Source organism: Mus caroli, unplaced genomic scaffold (genome assembly GCF_978045245.1).
Source record: "Mus caroli unplaced genomic scaffold, Mus_caroli_1 scaffold_7, whole genome shotgun sequence".
NCBI lineage: Eukaryota > Metazoa > Chordata > Mammalia > Rodentia > Muridae > Mus > Mus caroli.
In genome coordinates, this window is record NW_028227262.1 from 117,301,559 (window position 1) to 117,322,001 (window position 20,443).

A 20,443-nucleotide genomic window follows, 5' to 3' on the forward strand; every position below is an offset into this window, starting at 1 on the left:
CTCTGTGCCCAGCTGTGTGCTAGCACCTTCTAACTTGAGTTAGAATTTGGCCATTTCAGATAAAACAACAACAAAAAGCAATGGCGCACCACTTCAGGCAGGGGTCCACCCTTTCCAAGCCACTTCCATTTCCCTGTGCCTCTAGCTAGTCAGGAATTCCTGGATCCCTGTGGAGAGTGCTGAGTGCCTCTCACAGCCAATGCTTGCTGTGGCCCTTGCACATTAGCCTCTTCATTATGGTAACTTCGCACATGGCATGTTTCTGTGTGTGCCTGTGGTGGACATATTTCTGTGTGTGCACATGCATGTGGACAGAAAGCAAGCTTGGGTCTCGGTCTTCAGAAGCTACTAGTCTTGCTGTTTAAAATAAGGTCTCACTGGTCTGAAAGTGGCCAAGTAGGCTGGACCCACCTGTTCCAAGTTGTCACCACTGGATTAGAAATATGTACCACCTTGCCCAGCTATTTTTATGAGTAGATTCTGGGGATCAAACTCAGTTTTTCGTGTTTGCAAGGTGAATGTTTTATTGACTGAACGATCTTCCCAGCCCCAATTACTAGTTTTTATTGAAACATAATGGTTACCCCTTTATTATTTATTTTACATGCTTGGGGACATTATCATACTGACACAATGTCAATAATGATGGAGCTGTTATTATCCTGCTTTTAATAGGAGTGAAGTTATGCTTGGGAAACTTTGGGAGGATTGTCTCAGTCCACGCAGTTCCTAAGTGCCAGAGCCAGGATTCACAGTGCTTGCCCATGGGCTTTACTGCTGTCTGCCAATGCGTCCCATCTTCAGGACTCTGATCTCTCATAGTGTAGATGAGCATGGTCCATCTGCCAGGCACCAGAAGGAGCTGATGCGTGTAAAGCACATGGCAGGGTACCTGGCTCGTGGCAGGTGGAGAATTAACTAACTGCCTATTTGTACTCCTTTCTGGGAGTGGGAGCAGTCTGTCCAGGCTCCCATGCAGACAGAGAAACACGAGGAATGGCCAACCAGAGTTTGTGAGGGAAGATTACTCAGGACAAAAGGTGGTGAATAACATCAAGCTTTCAAACCCATAAGCCTGTAATGTATACTCCTGGGGCATCTCTTGGACAGGTGGAATCAAGGAGATGATTTTAAAGTAGTCTGTATTTTAAATATCTCAGTCTGAGCTGTTTCTGGTCCTTGCTTTACATGAACCATGTTAACTTTGCTTTTCATTTCTTCAGATTCTCCATCTTTTATAGTTGGAGATTTCCTCTGTATACCACTCATGCACATGTGTAGTTAGAGGCCAAGGTCCCAGGATTTTTTTCTTGATCTGGACAATGCAGGGGAAGAAGACCTAATGACTGCATAGAAGTCATCACTCAGCCCTTTGAATGTGTCTAATAGGAGACCCAAAGGGACCAGTTTTGCCGGCAGTGTTTGGTAAAGTGGATGTGGCGTGGGATTCATGCACACGCAGTGCCTGTCTAATTAATTGCTGTTTACAGTTTTGCTGTTCCTTTTGCGTTCTCTTTCTCCTGGCTAGGATTAGGAAATCAAAACAAAGAGCTTCATTGTGCTATTCTGGGGCAACTTAAACAGGATAAACATGGGTGTGGGGTCCAGGCTCACTTTCTAAGTTTCAGATCAGGGAGGCACACCACACCACACCATGTAGTAGAATTCACATGGACAGGGAAAGGGCCCAACTGCCTACCAGGGCCTATGTAGGGAAGCTCCAGCAACATCTTGTCCCTGGATTCTTTCCCATCGGTGTAAAATAGGGAAGCCCTTCATCATGAGAGTAAAGAAAGATGTCAGTGGGTATTTGTATTCATTCCTTCATTCATTCATTCACTCACTCACTCATTCACTTAGCAAACATCTGAGAAGCTACTCTGTGCATGGTTCAAGGGTTCAAGAGATACGTTTTAATAAAGGTTTCTACATTCCAGGAAGAGGTCACACAATAAGCATAATAACCGAGTGCACTGTAGAGTAAGGCATAGGGCAACAGGAGCTGTGAGAGAAGAAAGGGGGCTGGAGAAGACAAATGAGAAGTGGCAGCTAGGGACCATGGGTAATTTTCAAAACAAAAGCTCTGGGGAAATTCAAGGTGAAAGTGAGATTTTCTCAACAGATGTCTTTGGTTTGTAGTTAGGTACGTACTGGTAGGAAGTGGGTATGCAGGGCATGAGGGAAGCCTGCTTGGTAGTGGGTATACTTCTCAATGCCAAGAATCAGATGAGAACATGAGGCCCCAGTTCACCACCATACAAAGCTGGCCTCTCCTCTCCACGGATAAAGAGGGATTGATGGATCACCTTCCCCAAATGTCAAAGGTCCTCGGGTCTCACCTCATACTGACCTCTCTGATGACCTCCTGCATCCTCCTCATCATCATCACCAGAGTTGAAAAACCAGCCCTCACCACCTTTTGTAAAACTACACCAGGGAACTTCCAAAGGCTGTGTTTCAACTGAGAGCCACTTCTTTGGAGACAAAACCTGTGTATATTTGTGGGTGTGTTTATGTATGTGTACAAATGGATATGTGCATGTGTGTGATACTGTAGCACCTCATACTAGAGTTGGTTTCTCAGATCGTCCATTAAACTATGTCATTGACTCTGGCATTCTGTGCTATAGTTTTCTTTTTTTTCTTTCTTTTATTTGCTTCAGTAGCCTGTGTGACAAGATGCTGAGAAAAGGTGACCAGTGCTATATCAGCTAGCGCCTGTGGTAATCAAATGAACAAACTACACACCTAGGATCCAATGGCTGTTGATGTGTCTTCCTGAGAGAATCAGAGCCCTATAGTGCTCGTCTGTCCTTGTGCCCTCATCATGACTTCTGCCTCAATGATAAGGCCAGGCAACAGAGATAGCCAAAGTCATGCACCTGAGGCTTCTGAAAGGAAGAGCTAAAGCCAGAGTCCTTCTCCTTCCTCCTTAGGTGCTGACTAAGGGTGGGGTGGGGACATCTAGTTTTTGTACCTAGACACAGCCTAGCATCCAGGCAGGTGTAGCTGTTCATGATGAAGCTAGAGGAGAATATGCAGGGAGGGAGGAGAGAGGGAGGTGCAGGGGTGGCCCACGTCTTCTGAGATGAATGGCACTGTTTGCTCATTAGGGAGATTATTTCAAGCAAGACGGCAGCCAGAACGCTCTAGTGCAAGCATCTGCCTGCTACTGGGAGACGATATTTATTGTTCAATCCTTCAATGGATGTAAATAAACAGCCCGGCCCAGATAATGTTCCAATAAACAAACAAGCAGCTGCCAGGAGCTCCCTGGATGGCTGACCTTTGTGGAGGCCACCCTGCTGATGTTTCAATAGCAGTCTGCCTGGCAGCCCAGAGACTCACTGTGCCAGGGATGGAGATAGGTGCCTTGTCAACTGGTGGATAGGCAGGGGGCCAGAAGGCTGGAAGGACAAGGGCTGGCTGCCTAGAAAGAGTCTGGGCTGGAAACTGACTGGCTGGAGAAGGAGGGTAGAGTAACCTGGTCTTCCAGTGTGTGTGTGTGTGTGTGTGTGTGTGTGTGTGTGTGTGTGTCCACTAAGCCACAATGGAGGGAATGGACCAGTACATGCTCAATGCTGTAATAAAGGCTCCTGTATGGGCCACAACGATGTGATATTCAATTGTTAAGTCCTAGTGTGACCTCTCCAGTTATCAATACTGAAGTACATCTGTGTATTTGGTAGTTAGCCCATTACCATCTAATTGTCTGCCTGCCACCTTCTCCCCAGCAGATGTAGCTCCTATAGCCGGAAGCCTCCAGAAACCTGCTCCCACAGCAAGTGTTTTGACCGGTTGGTCTGATACCACAAGCAGATGTTACATATGTTGTCTATCATCCAGGGTAGTAAGAGTCCTGTCGTGCAGGAGGCATGCCCAGAGTATGGGAAGGAAAGGTAGGAGTATGTCCAAAGGAGCCTAGCTAATGGGAGGCTGGATCAGAACCACGGCCATGCATATGAGCATCTTTCCTGGCCTGAAGGAGGCCATACTACAGGCTGAGGCTTACAGCTCCCGGACAGCATATGCATGAGGACTCTGAAACACACTGGGATATGCTACAGATGGCAGTTCCCTGGGAGATTCTAGTGTATTGTCATTGAGTAAAATCTATGCCTATCATACCCCCAAGAGGATAGTCACCAAGATAAATTCTTCCTTCATTATGCCTCTTACATTGATTCTGTCTAGCAACTTAGAGCCCATTGTTGGGTTGCTAGAATGTAGTTTTCATTTACTCAACAATGAGTTACCAAGTACCAACCATATCCTACAGTATATGAGGACTGCAACAGAGATGACATCCACCCTTGAGACTCATACCAGCAGGGCTGTTTTCCTCATCACAGGTCTTCTCTTACTGTCAGCCCATGGAAGACAGAGCTTCATTCTGTAGCTCTGTCCCCATTGTTGATTTTTTGTTGTTGTTAGATTTAAAAGCTTAGAATCTTCTGGAGGTTTTCTGGTCCCTTCTATGGATCATGCATTAAAAAAAAAAAAAAAAAAAAAAAAAGACTAGTGGCACACAAGTGCTTTGGGAGTTCTCTGTTCTATTTCTCCATGCAGAAATATGTCTTTTCCTGTCTCTAAGTCAGTTCTACTTCTTTGGTCAAATTGCCTGAGATCCCATGGAGACTCATTATGTTAAAATACCTTTCCATGTGGAGCCTTGTCAAAGGCTTTTGGAAAAACTAAACAGCAAGCAGGAATGTGCTGATCTAGCAATTGGGAGAGACCTGAGTTCTAGGCTAGCCTGACATTGGCTTCCCAAAGAACTTTGAGCAAGACTCAGCTCAGTTTCCACTTCAGTCTATTCATCAATAAAGATGAGAATAATTATGCTGACAGTCAACATTATAAACATTTTATGATCATCAGATGAGAGACTGATCCTTAAAAATATGTTGCAAGGTCTAAAACAAAAAATATAAGGGCTTATTATTTGGAAAATCCACAACCATGTCTTCATTCCTATGTGCATTCCTCCCCAAAAGAACTGTAGTAAAGTCATGCTTCCTCTAACCAACCCCTGGGTAATATTTGTACAACACAGACTCCTAGAATGAAAATTTATATTATCAATAGCGCGGAGTTAAGGGTTAGGGTTTTAGGTCCAGTGAAAGGGTTCAGTATAGTGTGTAAACTCATAGAAACATGGACAGGTCTGGGTGTGATTTCATGTCCACATTCACTAGACATACAACCTTGGACAGGTTACTTAACCACCCATGCCTCATCCACAAGCATGGGCAATATTAATATTGGTGACAGATTTGTGATATGTGAAGGCCAGCCACATTGCCTAGTTCATGAAGAATACTTCTTATTTGTCTAGGTAGAGTCTGGAGAACTGGGCGCTAGTCCATTCAATCCTAAAATTTAGGATTTTATACCAAGCAGCCAATTCTATAATAAACTTTTGCTTATATCTTGTGTCTGGTTATCTCAGGAAGCAGACACATGAGTCTGTTTCTTTCTGTAGTATATAAAACTGTGGTCTGGATTGGGGTAGGAGAGGAGAAGGAGAAGAGATACGTTCCCAGTTGCTCTCCGACTCCAGCAGACTAGGGAAAGTAGGAAATAAAAAAGGCCAGGTCTATGAAAGTTTGCCCCATTGGTATCTACAGGATCTTTACTTCTTTCATATGATGTTTATCACATCTAGCATGTCACTCTATCCTAGGGAGCAAGAAGTTAGAGGTAGGTAGTAAGGAATGCTGCTAAATCACTAAATCTAACTTCTAATGGGGATCAGATCAAGGGCATGGGATGGAGCTTAGGACTACCAGCTTTCCTTATGGGAGCCTGTGCTTTTCAGAAGCCCAAGAGAGTCAGAGATCAGCCAGGGTGCTCAGTATCACTCTATGCTCCCATTCTGTGGATCCTCCCAGCAGGAGATGAAGCCTGGTTGGGCCACTGGCCATAAACATCACTCCATTGCCAGACTGGTTTTGTGAAGCAGCATGAATTTCTGCTTCACATTGGTGGCTCAGCAGTGGATGCAAAAATGGGGCTCTAGGACACTGAATTGTTTCCACTGCAGGGGGAGCGTCACTCTGCAGAGCCTCTGCTGGCTTTCCTGTTATTTGTTTTCATGAGCATAATGGGAAATCAGCAAAGAGAAGCCTTCATTTCATTTATTTGTTCATTTGAAAAAATAAATACCTGTCTGGAAACCCATTAAATAAATAAATAAATAAATAAATAAATAAATAAATAAATAGTGGTCAAACGATCAAACATGACCACAAAATCAGCTAGCATCCAAGTTCGGGGAACTCATCAGAAACAAGAGAGTCTGCCGATCTGATGCATTATTTGTCAGCAGTTTTGTTGTCATGTTCTATCATTTAGTTCCTCTGAATAATTCTTTTATTCTCCTTGATCTCTTAAGAGGTTGAAACTTATAAGGTAAAAATTAAAAAGGTTACATAATGGACACACTCAGAATGTAATGTGTTCTTTAGTTTTGTTATTGAAATCACTAACCTTTCCCCACAGATGCCTTGTGAACCCTTCTGTTAGCAGTATGCTATCAAGTCCTCTGATCCCATAGCTCTCACCTAGCTACATCCTCAGGAGTGCTTGTCCCAACTTGCATGGCTGGTACCATTCACATAGGGCAGTGCGCCTGCCGGATTTGTGCACTTAAATTTCAGATGGCTCTAGAGACTTGGGCCAGAGGCCAGATGAGCATTGTGTACAGTTGGGAAGTCCAAATCTTTTCTAGGTTTATTTTCAGTGATGGTGTGGGTGGGACATCTCTTCTGGTGATTTCCAGATTGTCTAAATATTTCTAGGAAGGAGTTGGGGGTAGCCCAGGGAATGTCATTAGATAATAATCAAAGTATCCTTGAAAGGTTGAGGATGGCTCATATCTGAGGCACATTTTTCTGTGGTTTCCTTCAGTTGAGCCATGAATAGAACCTCCCAAGCTTTCTCAGGACTGATCATCTATTCTAAACCCTGAAGTGTAAGCTGCTGGCTTTTATGAACCAAAGGAGATCAGGGATGTGCAGCTTCTGGGATTGGCTCCTCTCCCAAAACAGAACAGTGATATCTTGGTAGAATTATCAGTGACTAAGCTCATATCCATATATCAAAAACATTTCTGCTAATAAATGTTAGCCCTTCTCATTGTCTTTCTCATGCAGGTTGATCCTCTGATCTGAAGCTGCCTCAGTTACCCAAACCTAGACCCTTCATCGTGATACCAGCCCCATACTCGCCTCTAAAGGCCAGCACGGCCTCAGTGAACTGATCCTAGGGCAGAAAACCAGACACTTTACAAAGCTCAGATTGGTCACTCCCCTCCCTTCTCTGTGAACTTGCATTAGTAGATCGCAGCAGGCTTCTGACACTTATGTCTTTGGTTTTGGACTCTAAGCTCTGCAGAAGCAGAGCTCTCTACTCCTCTTGGCTGTTGGGAGTGTCTCCAGGCTGAAGCTGGGTTGTGAGCAATACAAAATCTAAACTCATTGTAGTAGGTTGGATAGATGTCCTTCATGGTCTCGGGCATTTGAATGTCTGATCCTCATTTGGTTGTGTTATTTGGGGAACCTTAGGGAGCATGGCTCTGTTGGAGGAAGCATGTCATAGAACCTGGCCTTGGAGTATGAAATATTTCAACTACTGCTAAGTTTGTTTTCTCTGCTTCATGTTTGTGGTCCGAGGTGTGAGTCCTCAGCCTCCCACTCCTGCCACCATGTCTACCACTTGCTGCCATGCTTGTCATAGATTCTTATCCCTCTGGGACCATAGGCTCAGATAAGCTGTTTCTTATCTAAGAAGGCTTGGCTATTTTTATCACGGCAACAGAAAAGGAACTGATACATTGACCTCACCTTTCCCCTTTCTCTTCTCTGCAGATCCGGGTTGATGGGCCCAAGGGAAATGCCCTCCAATATGAGACTGTGCAGGTGGTGGACTCAGGACCAGTCCTCCGGGACATGGCCTTTTCCAAGGACCACGAGCAACTCTACATCATGTCAGAAAGGCAGGTAAGGCTGTTGAGCTCTGCTCGACATTTGTCTTGCAACTAAATACTAGCCCGTGGCTCCATAGAAACCTACAGGAGCCAGCTGCAGAAAGGTGATTTGATTTATTTGGCTCAGTGTGTTTCCCTGCACTTATACTGCCTAGGGACTGGGGCTGTGTATGTTGTAACGGGAATGGAACATTTGAAATATGAAAATATCCACATGTCTAGTACAAATTCACTGGCTTCAAAATGATGAGGTGGATAGGCTCAAAGCCAACATTTCCTACTTTGAAGAAAATCTCAAGGGTAGAATCCCAAGTTCTTGGTCAGATTTCCCCATGCAAAGGACAACCACTGATCGAAAGTCACATTTCTGGTCTGAAGAGGTTTGTGTGATGGCAAAGACTTGGTGTCGTAAAAAACCTCGGTGAGTAGCATAGGAGAGCCAGGTAGATGAAGGTTTGAAAAGCATTCAGTGCAGTGAAATGAGATGATACATCATGTGCTTCAAGCCTTCTTGTCTACCTCCAGATTTGTGGAACCTCTAGAAGGTTATATGAAAGCCAATCTGTGAACAGTGAGCACACAGGCTTGGTTGCTGGCGAAGACTAAAGGACTTAGTAATGTTAGGTTTGGTTCTGGAGCTTAGTCCCATGCTAAGTAAATTGTTCATGGGTCCTCAGTGCAGACAAGTGACCCATTTATAGCAAGCAAATGAATATTCCCCTGAGCAATTCCATATAATTAAAGGTGTTTAGTCCTTTAGTTAGTCCTCTAACTCATTGCCCAGAGTGTTACATTCTATAATATATCACGGAGCCCCAAAGTGTGACTAGGCAATGCTGCACCTCTGCCCTATTGTTTCTAGGGGTTCATATTGGAAGCTGTCCATTTAGCTCATGAATATAGATGCCTTGGTACTGAGTGACAGAGGCAGTAGCCATGAGGGACAGCTCTCTCTTTTATTCATCTTCATTTCTGGGCCTGAACTCTCTGGAGGACTCTGCTGACAGAGTCTAGATTGTTCTGCCAGTCCCAACTCCACAGAGTGAGGGATATGAATTCCACATTATGCCACCCACAGGACTTGTGCATTATGCCCTGGAAGCCCACAGCAGCCCCACCCTCCATAGGAGCTTGATGACATCTTCTCTCAGTGTGGGTCTCTGGATCTGCCAGCTTCAGCAATACAGGGATTCATTGTGGTGTCTGCTGGAGTCTACCGTGATTTGAGGATGGTGAAATGTTTTGCTCTGGGGTTGGATACAACTGACATGGAATGAACAGCTGGTGATGTATCCATCTTCCTGTCTGCATTTTTTTCTTTCCTTAAGGTGATTCCCCATTCTTTACTCTTTGCCTAACTCTACGGCCATAGGAGATGGGGAGAAGAATGGGTTTCCTAGATGGAATTGAAATTTTTAAGGAAGCCCAACATGAATTACAACATCGAACATATTTCAACATGCCTTACCTGATCTGAAACATGGAATTTCTAAACCTAGCACTTAAAACACGAAAGGAGTTTAAAAGATGTGACAGCTAAATGTCTAGTGTGAGTGATCAGTCCTCTCTGGCAGCTCTGAGAGTGAGCATCCCTCCGCCTTTGAAGAACCCAGCTGGAGACTTACTTGTCTCTTTGTTCTAAAGGTGCTCCAGTTTTCTCTAGTGTGCTCTCTCCCCACTCTGATTTGGTAAGGTGGGAACTTGATTATGACATATTAGACAGGAAAGGAAGACAGGAGTGAGAAGACCAGTTGCCCATCCATTTTGGAATTGCCCTTCACAGGGACGGAACATGAAATCCACAGGTCTCATTGCCTATGTCAACACTTGTATCCAGTGGGTTCCTGGATTCTTTGTGTAGCACATTAGTTAAGGGCACAGGACTTGGCACCACAATATCTGAGTGTATTAGTCACTAGTAACTAATATGACCATATCCCTGACAGGAATAGCTTAAAGGAGATTTTATTAACTCATGGTTCAAGGAATAGAGTCCCTCACGGTAAAGAAGACTAGTGTAGTTCAGTTCATTGCAATTGGAGCTTGGAGTGTCTTATTTATAGTGAGGTATCAACCAAGAAAAACAGAACACAAGCTAGATGTGGGCTTAGGTTATAATCCTGAAAAACCTTCTCCCAGTCATTTTATCCCATTAGCTTGGCCTCATGTTCCAAAGAGCTCAGAACCTCTCACACCAGCACCACCATCTGAGGGCCAAGTGTTCGAACACATGAGCCTGTGGGAGGCATTTCACACACAAACTGTAATGCTGTGAATTAACCCTTATGCTTCTATTTGCTAAATGTAGTATCATATGAACTCCAGTAAGTTCTGGAGTTCATAAAAGATCAGCATCCTCTACTATCTAACAGCCAGAGCTCCAAACAAAAAGCAACATGACATATATAGCAAGTGTAGCCATGAAATTAATCCCTGGATTTAAAGGAGACCTACCCTGTCTGGTGACTCTAGACACTTTGTTTGAGTTCCATCTTCTGATTTTCTTTCTCTTCAAATGTGATTAAAACACTGACCAAAAAGACTTAGAGGAGGAAAAGGTTCCTCTCAGTTTACAGGTCACAGTCCACCATTGATGGAAGCCAAGGCAGAAGTTCAAGGTATGAAGTGAGGCAGAGATACTGGAGAAATGCTCTTACTGATTTGCTCTCTATGGTTTGCTCAGCTGGTTTTCTTAGACATCACAGAACCTCCTGATGATGGCTGGCACTGCTGACAGTGGGCTCGATCCATGTACGCCAATCATTAAAATCAACAACAAAAACCTCACAGATGCAACCATAGGTCAAGCTAATGGAGGCAGTCCCTCTATTGGGTTCCTTCTTCCAGGTGACTCTACTTTGTGTCAAGTTGATAAATAATTAGCACACTCCCAGTCTTGGCTTTGTCATCTGTAACCTAAGAGTGATAATGATGAGCAGCTTCACTTGAGAGCTTGAATAACCCAAGAGTAACATGTACTAGTCTTCAGATTACTATTTTTTCCTATAAAGAGAATAAAGACTTAGATATTCCTGAAGTATGTGAATTAATAATGTGAAATACCAAGGAGATAGTTCTGGGATCTGTGGCCTTTTCCCAGATATCTTCAACTAATGTGTAGTTGAGGATCCATGGACCATATGCGCTCTGTTGCATCATCCAATTCTGCTGTCTTGACATAAAGCTGCTGTTGATAACATAAAAATAAACAGCTGTGGCAGTGCACAGTGCTACTTCGTTCATAAAATGTGTAGCAGGCAATAGTTTTACAAAACTTGAGTCAGTCCTTCAGTGGCAACACATTGAAAGATTCCCCTATCATTGGTGGAGCTACTGTGTAAAGAGGCTCAGAAATTCAAGAAGCAAAGATGTCATCTATGAGCAGCATTGCTTAGAAAAACCAAGCTGTCTTTGGATTATTGTTTCTAAGGTCCCTCAACATCCTGAATTTCCTGTTTCCTTTGTGGTTGCTGCTTCTTGATCACTACCTGGTGCCTTCTCCTCTTTCCTTTATCCTTTTAGTGTTATATTATTATTTAATGATGGTAGGCAGTCTCATGACTTCACATCTCGTCTGATGTTCTCTAATCAGCCTGTCTAATATAGCTACTCACAGATATTGCCATATAGGTACATTCCATACACTTTCAACTTAACATGCCCAAGACCACATTTCTCATATTCCTCTCTAGCACTCCTCATTTGTAGTAATCTCTATCTTTCTTAATAGCAACCAAGTTATTCAAGCTAAAAACTTTACAGACATCCTTAACTTCTTTTTCAACCCATGACTCCACATCTAACATATCAGAAAAATTATTGATTCTTTAAGATATTTATAAAATATGATAATTTCCCTTATCACTGCTACCACTCTGGATCAAGACTGATATTTTCAATAGACTTTCTTTATTTTTTTCTGTGACCACCATTATTTTCCCAAACTTTTCAAGGCAAATAACCCAATCTCTTAAGGCTTAAGTTAAAGCATGTCATTTTACCAGCACTGACAAGGACCCAGAAAGCCTGTGAAGTCCTGCTATTCATGTCTGAAGGTTGTTTTTTGTTTGTTTGCTTGTTTTTTAAGAGTATTGGGTATCCCACCTTGAACTTGAATTTGCTATGCTTCTTCCCTGTTGCTGTGATAAATCACCTAGACTAAAAGCCACTTAGGGGAAAAGGGAGTTGTTTGATTTACAATCCTAGCTTCTAGTCCATCACATGGGAATGTCACAGTGGCAGGAACTTCAAGTTGCTAGTCATATCTAGCAACAGTCTAGACCAGAGATATAAAACCAAATACATGCTTGTTTGATTTCTTGCCAAGATCCCAATTTCTGTATGCTTACATAGTTTAGATCTTTTGAGTAGAGAATGATTCTTCCCACAGTGGGTTGAGTCTACCCATGTCACTTAAGGCAATCAAGATTATCCCTCTATGAACATGCCCATAGGTCAACATGCTGTAAATAGACCCTGATTGAAAACTCTTTCCCCAGGTCAGCCTAGATTTTGTTAAGTTGGCAATTAAAGCTAACCATCACACCCACCATTCCTAGTGATACTTTTTATGCTCTATCTTCTAGAATTATCTGACCTTAACACCCTCTATCTCACTCTTCTCTCATACCAACTCTGCAGAATCAGGGAAGGGTGAGTAAGTGTTCCAGACAAAGAAATGCTCCTGATGACAGTCCTTTGCTGTGCCAGGCATGCTCATACCTTTGGGTCTTTGCTGTTATGATCCTCATGCCTGAAGTTGCCTCCAGGCATGGAATCCCAAGGCTGACTCTCTTCCAAATGTTTGCTTCCAAGAGGTTCCCCTGAGATCCTCAGAAAATTCCAACCTGCTCTCCACGAGGTCCAACAACTACGAACTCCCCATATTTATCTATTTCTAGCTAGGCTACTTAGTCTCTTCTTATGCATGCCATGCACAGTATTTACTTGCATGTCTTTCTCCTTTAGAATGTAAACACTGGGAGAATAAGAATGTTGGCATTTCATCATTTAAGTTCATGTATGACTGGGGTACATAAGCTCATGCATTTGCCAACCTCTTGAGAAAGCCTGAGAAAGTTTCCCCTTGGCCATATGGTGAGAGGCTCAGACAGAAGCATTAATTTTGAATGTATGCAGCATGAGAACAGAAACATTATTATGTTTTATCTTTTTAGTTCACTTATATATCATAGCCCTCTAGAATAATATCAGACACATAAGAATGTAGTACATATGTGTTAAATGGGTAAGAAAATAAACAAGTTGAGCTCCTCCTGGATTCTATGACCTTGAGCTTCTTGTTTCAATTATGTTACTCTGACTTGTTCCCCTCACTGGACTCTGAAAGCTGACCACAAACCACCCCAGGGTCTACACTTTCCAACCTCATTAGACAGGCAGACTCACTCTTACACCTAGAGCAATGGCAATCTGAATCATAGCCCACTTCAGGGTTAAGAACCTGTGTCAGAGGGAGCTGATAGTGGAGAATGCCAGCCACAATCCACCACATTTGCCGAGAGAGAGAGAGAGAGAGAGAGAGAGAGAGAGAGAGAGAGAGAGAGAGAGAGAGACTCTTCCACTCTTCATTTGAAGCTCTTGAGATTGCTGCAGGACAGTTGCCTAATGGAACTTTTGGTTCTGGTGCTGTGTCTGATGAAAGAGCAAGGAGGCATCCTGGTGAGCAGTGGAGAGAGAAGAGAGACTCTGGAGGCTGCAAGCAAGCTAGCTAACTTCTTCTACCACTGGTGTTTTTCTGTTCCTCTTGGCAAAGAAATTCAAGTTCTAGACTTGGGCCCTGCTCAAAGTCATCCTATGATTTTCTCCTCTGATTCCCTTGTGTCAGCCTCCACTGTATCGCTAAACTTGTGCAGTTCCTTCCAGATGAAGGACCTTGGCCATCTTCTCATGCCTGGTTGGTTATCTATGCATGCCTCCTTCTTGTGTTGCTGATTGCCTATCTAGAGATGATCTCCCATCCAACATCAGCATTATGGCTTCTTCCTGACTTTCTTGTTTCTTCCACTGCCTAATGGCCTGAACATTCCCTGTTGGCTTATTTTTCTTCTCAGTGCCTTGGCATGGGAATCTCCAGAGGACTTTGTCTCTCTTGTGTTTGGAACTAGGAGAATGTTTTTCCTAAAGTAAAGGCCCTAAAAATTCCTCTAAATTCTTGTGCAGTTGCTGCCAAGGGCAGAGTCATAGGCCTAAATATAAGGTGCAACCCTTCTCTGGAGGCCCTGGGTACTAAAGATTTAGATGAGCTTGGGGTAAGACCCAGAAAGTATTGGTTCTGTGAGTTCCTTACCAGCTCTGTGATGCCACTGCTGGGCCTGAAAAAATTCCCACTTGGGCATGTAGTAAGAGGCTACGGCAATATGGTCTGCCTTGGACTCATCCTTGCCCATTCCCAGGCTCCTTTTGTGATGCTGACCTCTGCTGCCTCTGCCCCATTTACAATATATTGTATTCAACACTAGGGGGAGAAGAGCTTGGCAACCAGGGCAAGATTCTGCGTACATTTTGTCATTGTGATACATAATGGCTCTATAGACACGGAAGATCCAGAGAATCTTTGTGTTGCAGTTTGAAGCTCTGCTTGGATTCCAGATGACCTCTCACCATGGGCTAGCTCTAAATGTGAGAAGAGATGGTGGGATGGCAGTGGTGAGGAAATCTCATGACAGCAGAGATAGAGAATGAAGTGGGCAGGTGACTGTATGAAGACACCTGTGTGATATGCATGTCTGCTATTTCCTGGCTCTGTAACTCCAACCAATTTACTAGCTCCCTCAACCCCCCTTATTCATTGGATTCCCCAACAACTACTTACTAAGCATCTACTGGGAAGCAAGCATTCATGTAAATCTTAGGAATTCTGTGTGGATCCAGGTACCAACATCATCTTCTTTAGGTATCATACTTTCTGGAAAATTGAAGGACTGTGTAAATAAATTGAGTTATACCTAACCCTGTCTAGCTTCCAAATGAATGAGACTTAAGACTATCACTTACTTATTTAGCTTTGTGCAATTACTGGGGGATTACCCCTAATCTATTTTTCTATCGACGAGACTGGGATGGCTACTTCCCCAGATGTGCTCCTCAAATACTCCCTTGCTCTTTGTGTCTTCCCAGGTTATGTCTGCTCCATCATTCTGTCCTGGGGGCACATTTTGTTCAGGCATGTGCTTCTGGTCCATCATATCTAATGTAGACCTCCTCTTCTCCAAGTCCTCTTCCTCCCCCCTGTTCCTTTTCTCTCTCCTCATGGTCCCTATCTGTGACTGTCAGCCTAGTAACTCTATTCTTCCCAGTAATTGGCTGTTGCTATTTTTATTTAACCAATAGTTTTAAATTGGGCAGCAAGGTTTGTACAACAATGGCTGGTGTTTGTGGGAATTCGCTGGTCTAGAGGCATCCAGATCTTAAGGTGTAGAATTTAGCATTTAAATATATAGTAGCACCAGACCAACCCACTATGTCAGGTAATAGTGAGCACTGTGGAAAACAGGCTGACTTGGGAGTAAAGCGATATCTCAGAGAGTGATAGAGATGCTCTTTGAAAGAAAGTCCACAGGAAACTGTTCCTGGGGAAGGGACCTTCTGAGCAAATAAAATGAGGTGGCAGAAGTTGACTGCTGGGGTAAGAGACATCCAGGCACTGGGAAAGACCTCAAGCTCTGAGGTCCCAAGAACATAGTAGGGTTGCAGTGAGAGAGTAGTGTATGGTGGTAGGGCCATTGTGGAGAGGAGTCACACAAGGGACTCATTTGATATCTTTACAATAGGAATGTAAGAAGTGGGGTCAATCTACACTTGCAGTGAGGATTAAATGAGATGCATCTAGAGAATGCTTATCTTGGCATCTGGTAGCTGGACTACACTGAGCACAGGTGGGTGCTTTGTTGGATTATTTGCAAGCTGTGCCATCGGTAGCCAGAACTTCTGTTTTCTCACTGTGGGCTCCTGTCTCTCACTCAGCCATCACTGCCCTCCATGGAGACCTTTTCCTTGGGGTGAATGAATGCACACTGCCAGTTGTCATTGTCCTTTGCCATAGCACACTTGATTATTTCTGTGTTGTTTATGGCTCTCTCATTTCCCCCCTTTACCACTCACTTGCATGTGTGCATATATGTAAGTGCACAGACATACATGTCCACACACATACTTCTTCCCTTGTTCCTTTCTCTCTCTCTCTCTCTCTCTCTCTCTCTCTCTCTCTCTCTCTCTCTGTGTGTGTGTGTGTGTGTGTGTGTGTGTGTGTGTGTGTGTGAGCCCCATCCTTGCTGTGTGAATACGTGTGCACACATGTGGATTATATGTGAATCTCCACAGTCATGGAGCAAATGTCTACACACTAGGAAACTACTGTGTCGTTTTACAAACAACAACAAGATGTTGTTGTCAACATCTTGTCAAGATGACAGGAGGGACTTGAGATGAATGTCAGCAAGGCAGATCATGGAAGAGACAAGGTGATTGAATCAGGCACCTTGAGGTTTGGGAATGACCCCACCAAGTGGAGAAGACTGTCTCCCAGTCATAGCAGGCTCTACTTTAGAGACCCCAGAGAAAGTGTAGATTTCTCTTCCACTCTTACCTTCTCTACCATCCCATACCACAGCACTTCCTTATGTGAGGTCCAAGGGGCCCTGACACATGTTCCTGCTCTCTAGAGCTCTGCTTCCTGTATCTGAGCCATCACCATCTTTCATGGTGTCCTTTGTTTTACTGGCTTCTATTGACTGTAGGAGGCATCCAGGTATCTGGGGATACCCCTAAGCCTGTCCTCACTCCTGACTACTTGGGTAGTGGAAAATGAAGCTACCCCAGAGAGCAAGATGCAGGAGGGCCATCTCTGCCTGACTCCTTCAACATGATCCAATAAGCAAGTCTTTAAGGCTGCTTTGCTCTGTCACATGTCACCCATTGCTCACGTAAAGCACCTACTCTGCTAAACACTGGTCAATGCATCTGGGTCATAACCGTGAAGGGATAGACAAATAGTCTTGATTCTGCCAAGAAGCACAGCCAACAGGCAAGAGGCAGTGAACACAACTGCTACCTCCCAGAGAAGCTTAGCAGGTGATCAGAGCATTGGCAGAAGGAAACAAAGCAAGGGTGCAGACTCATAGCTCCAGTCGGAGCAAAGGCTATGATCTGAGTGTTCAGAAAAGGATGTCAGAGAATAGGTGACATCCAGGCAGCTCTCTGGTGCTCTTTTCCCCTTCTCTGTTTTGTGGGGTTTTGTTTGTTTGTTTGTTTTAAGGTTTTTGCTTGAAATTTTAGATGGAGAGATGGTTAAGCTGTCTTGAAGGAGGGAAATGGTGAGGGGGCATCTTCTTATTGTGATTTGTGCCACACTGAGAATTTCAGAGGGAAGCATGGTTCAAGGAGAAAGTAGGTTTGTAGCTCAAGAAAGGCCTGTGGGTCTGGGGAGATGACTCAGAAGTCAAGACCAACAGCTGTTCTTGCAGAGGACTTGGGTTCATTGCCAGAATACACTTGAAGGCTCATAACCACGTACAATTCCAGTCCCAGGGGATCCTACACCCGCATCTGGGCTTCACAGACACTAAGCACATGTGGTATTCAGACATTCATGTAGACAAAATATCCATTCACCAAATAAAATAAAAGGGTATTTTTTGTTTTGTTTTGCTTTTTTTTAAAAAAAAAAAAAAAGGCTAAGAAACTCAGGGCTCAGGACTCCAAAGTCTATGGTGTTTCTGTCAAGTACCTCCCATCTCACAATGCATGGACATTTTGTTTTGTGCCTCAGTTGTCCCTGATCATATTCTAAGCATAGTTAATATGAGCTGTCACAATCTTGAAGCTGACATTAAGTGTGATAATCTTGGATACTAATTTAATGGAAAATGCTATTGTGGAGAGTGGAGATAGGCGTTTTGTTTTGTTTTGTTGGAGGTGCTAGGCTTCTGCAGAGGTGGTCCCCACTCTATCAGCACTAGGTCTCCAGGATGCTCTCACCTGAGGAGTGTTTGACAGTGATGCTGCCACTATCGCTCCATCGTCCTCTTCATTCCTATGGAGGATCCAAATTGTCAGCTCTGGTTTGTCTGGATGCCTGACCCTGTGACAAGCTGGGTTGGACATTTGCTCCTGGCACCCAGACTCGGCTGTGTCTGATAGCTCCTGGGAGTGTGAACTTGAAATGTAGGCTGCAAAGTGAGTGACATGGAGTTGAGCCACCTCAGGCATTCACAAAGAGAAAGGCTGCTGCAGCAATTCACCCAGGACGGAGACTTTCCATTTGGTCTGTAATGGATCCCAAAGGCTTCAGTGTGTCATTGCTGAAATCGTCTCTCTTCCCCCTTGCTTCTCAATCAGTGAAGAATGTCTCCATTTTACAATTTCTGAGCCTCAGGGAGCAGGAGGAGAGGCAGCTTCCTTCACCAATTTCCAACTGTCCTCTGTGCTGACATCCTGGTTTCCCCTTTGTTCCCTAGCCCTTGAAATGGGAACATCCCCAAAGACTTCTCTGATCAAACACCCTCCTCCTGCCTGCTTCCCACCCAGGATTAGTGGGCAGCATCTCCAGAGCCATACAATAAACTGAAGCAAGAGCCAGGTTGAAAGACAGGTCCTTCTCATGAAGTAAGTTCTTTGCAGTAGTAAGCGATACTGTCCATAAATTTTTGTTTTGTTTTGTTTGTCAGCAGGGAAGCTATGCACCATATTTTTAGAACATACCTTAGGAGGTAAGAGGAGTCCCTAGGGATGGTAAGCATGATAGTTTGGTGAGAGTGGGTTAGATTAAGATCCACCCCTTCTTCCAAGGTAAGAAGGCCTCTTAATTTGATCTCTGTTAATTCTAGCCTGGTACAGTTGGGACTAGAGCCCTTTTGCAACATCTAGGGTCTCTTGACATACACAGAATCTAAGGCAATGCCACCTCTCCTCTACCCTCTCAGAGACAGCAAGGGAGGAATCCTTTCCCCCTATACTTTCCAAACAGATGTGCTTCTAAATAGCTGGTCATGTAGCAGAAAAATCTCTAGCATATAAATATGATGACTTTAGTAGCATCTTTTATAGTAGATGATGACTCCTGGACTAATCAAAGAGGTAGTCAGAAGGCAGAAGTGTGTATGAGCTGCAGTCCAAGGGGGTTCATGAATAGACTATGAACTTGGCTTTTCACCTAGGTCCATGGACTCTGATGCCAGAGCAAATTGTTCAAGTCATTTATAATCTGGGTTCTTGATGTTTTCGTTGCAAGCCTTAGCCTTTAACGGCTGAGCTACCACTCTAGTCCATCCTACTCATCATTGTCATTACTATCAGAAACTGTATTGTTGGGGTCCAGGACACCTGAGCAGACTTCTACCTCTGGCTAAAGTCTGGTTCAATTCCAGATACCAACCACAAACCCAAGAGCCCTGCTTCCTTCAAAATCCCTTGGGAAATCTCAAGGTACAGTCCTTCATGTTACCTTTTAGGGTATGAAGTCTTGGTCTCCTGCTCTGATTAGACAAAGCCATGACACCCGAATAGAGGTTTGTGGATATTCTTGTTATTTTTCCTTCCCACTCTAGGAAAAGCATTTTAATACATTTGAGTCCAGCTTCATTGGATTCTTAGATAAACTTCATCTAAGACTGAGATACTATATTAGTTAGTTTTCATCTCTATGGCCAAATACTTGAGAGAAATAACTTAAGGAGAGGTGTGTTTTGGTTTCACAGAGCTCAGTCTAGGTTCCTTTAGTTCCCTGGGTTCAGACATGGCATCATGGCAGCAGCCCTATTGGTAGAGGAGAGCTACTCACTTTCTGGAGGACGAGGAAACAGGGTGGTGGGGAGTAGAGAGGATAATATATATCTTCCCAAGGACTTACCTTGGTGGCCTAATTTTTCAGCCAAGCCCCACCCCCTGGTTTCCAAGTCCTTCCAAAAGTACCACCAGCTGGAGATACAGGCATTTAAAACATGGGCTTGTGGGGAGCACTGCCGATTCATAGCTGTAACCACAGCTGAAAGGAGTTTCTGGTGCCTCACCTTCTAGGACATTTAGGATAGATGGGAAAATGGCCTGTCCCCCTTCCCTCTGTCTGGGAACGAGATGCTATATAAAGGAAGTGCACTAGCAGACAAGGGAGGGATGTGAAAACAGATGAGATGGGAATTATAAATGTTTATACGATAGGCAGGTTCTGTGCAGAAGTATAGCATGTGCATGCATATTTATATAAAATAGAATTGCTAAAATGGCTTGTGTGATAGAGGATGAGTAAATCAATGGCCACCTGCCTCATGGAGATTCTAAGAATATAGTCAGGGTGCAGTCCTCTTCCTCAGCAGTTCCAATACGGTGAGGAAGGTCCAGAAATTTCATAGAAAGTTGCTGATCTTCAGTCCAGAATGAAGACCAAAGAGGCTGAAGCCAGATATCTGTGAAGGAGAGTAACAGCAACAGCAGCAA

General features: G+C 43.9%; 1 protein-coding gene across 2 annotated transcripts in view; it reads left to right on the forward strand.

Annotated features, from left to right (window-relative positions):
* Nucleotides 1–20,443, forward strand: part of Plxna4 (plexin A4) — a 454,144-nt gene that overhangs the window by 274,345 nt on the left and 159,356 nt on the right. For both annotated transcript variants that reach the window (XM_029478188.2, XM_021164546.3), the window contains one exon: nucleotides 7,872–8,003. In XM_029478188.2, the coding sequence (XP_029334048.1) occupies nucleotides 7,872–8,003 (132 nt within the window). The remainder of the gene's footprint in view (nucleotides 1–7,871; nucleotides 8,004–20,443) is intronic.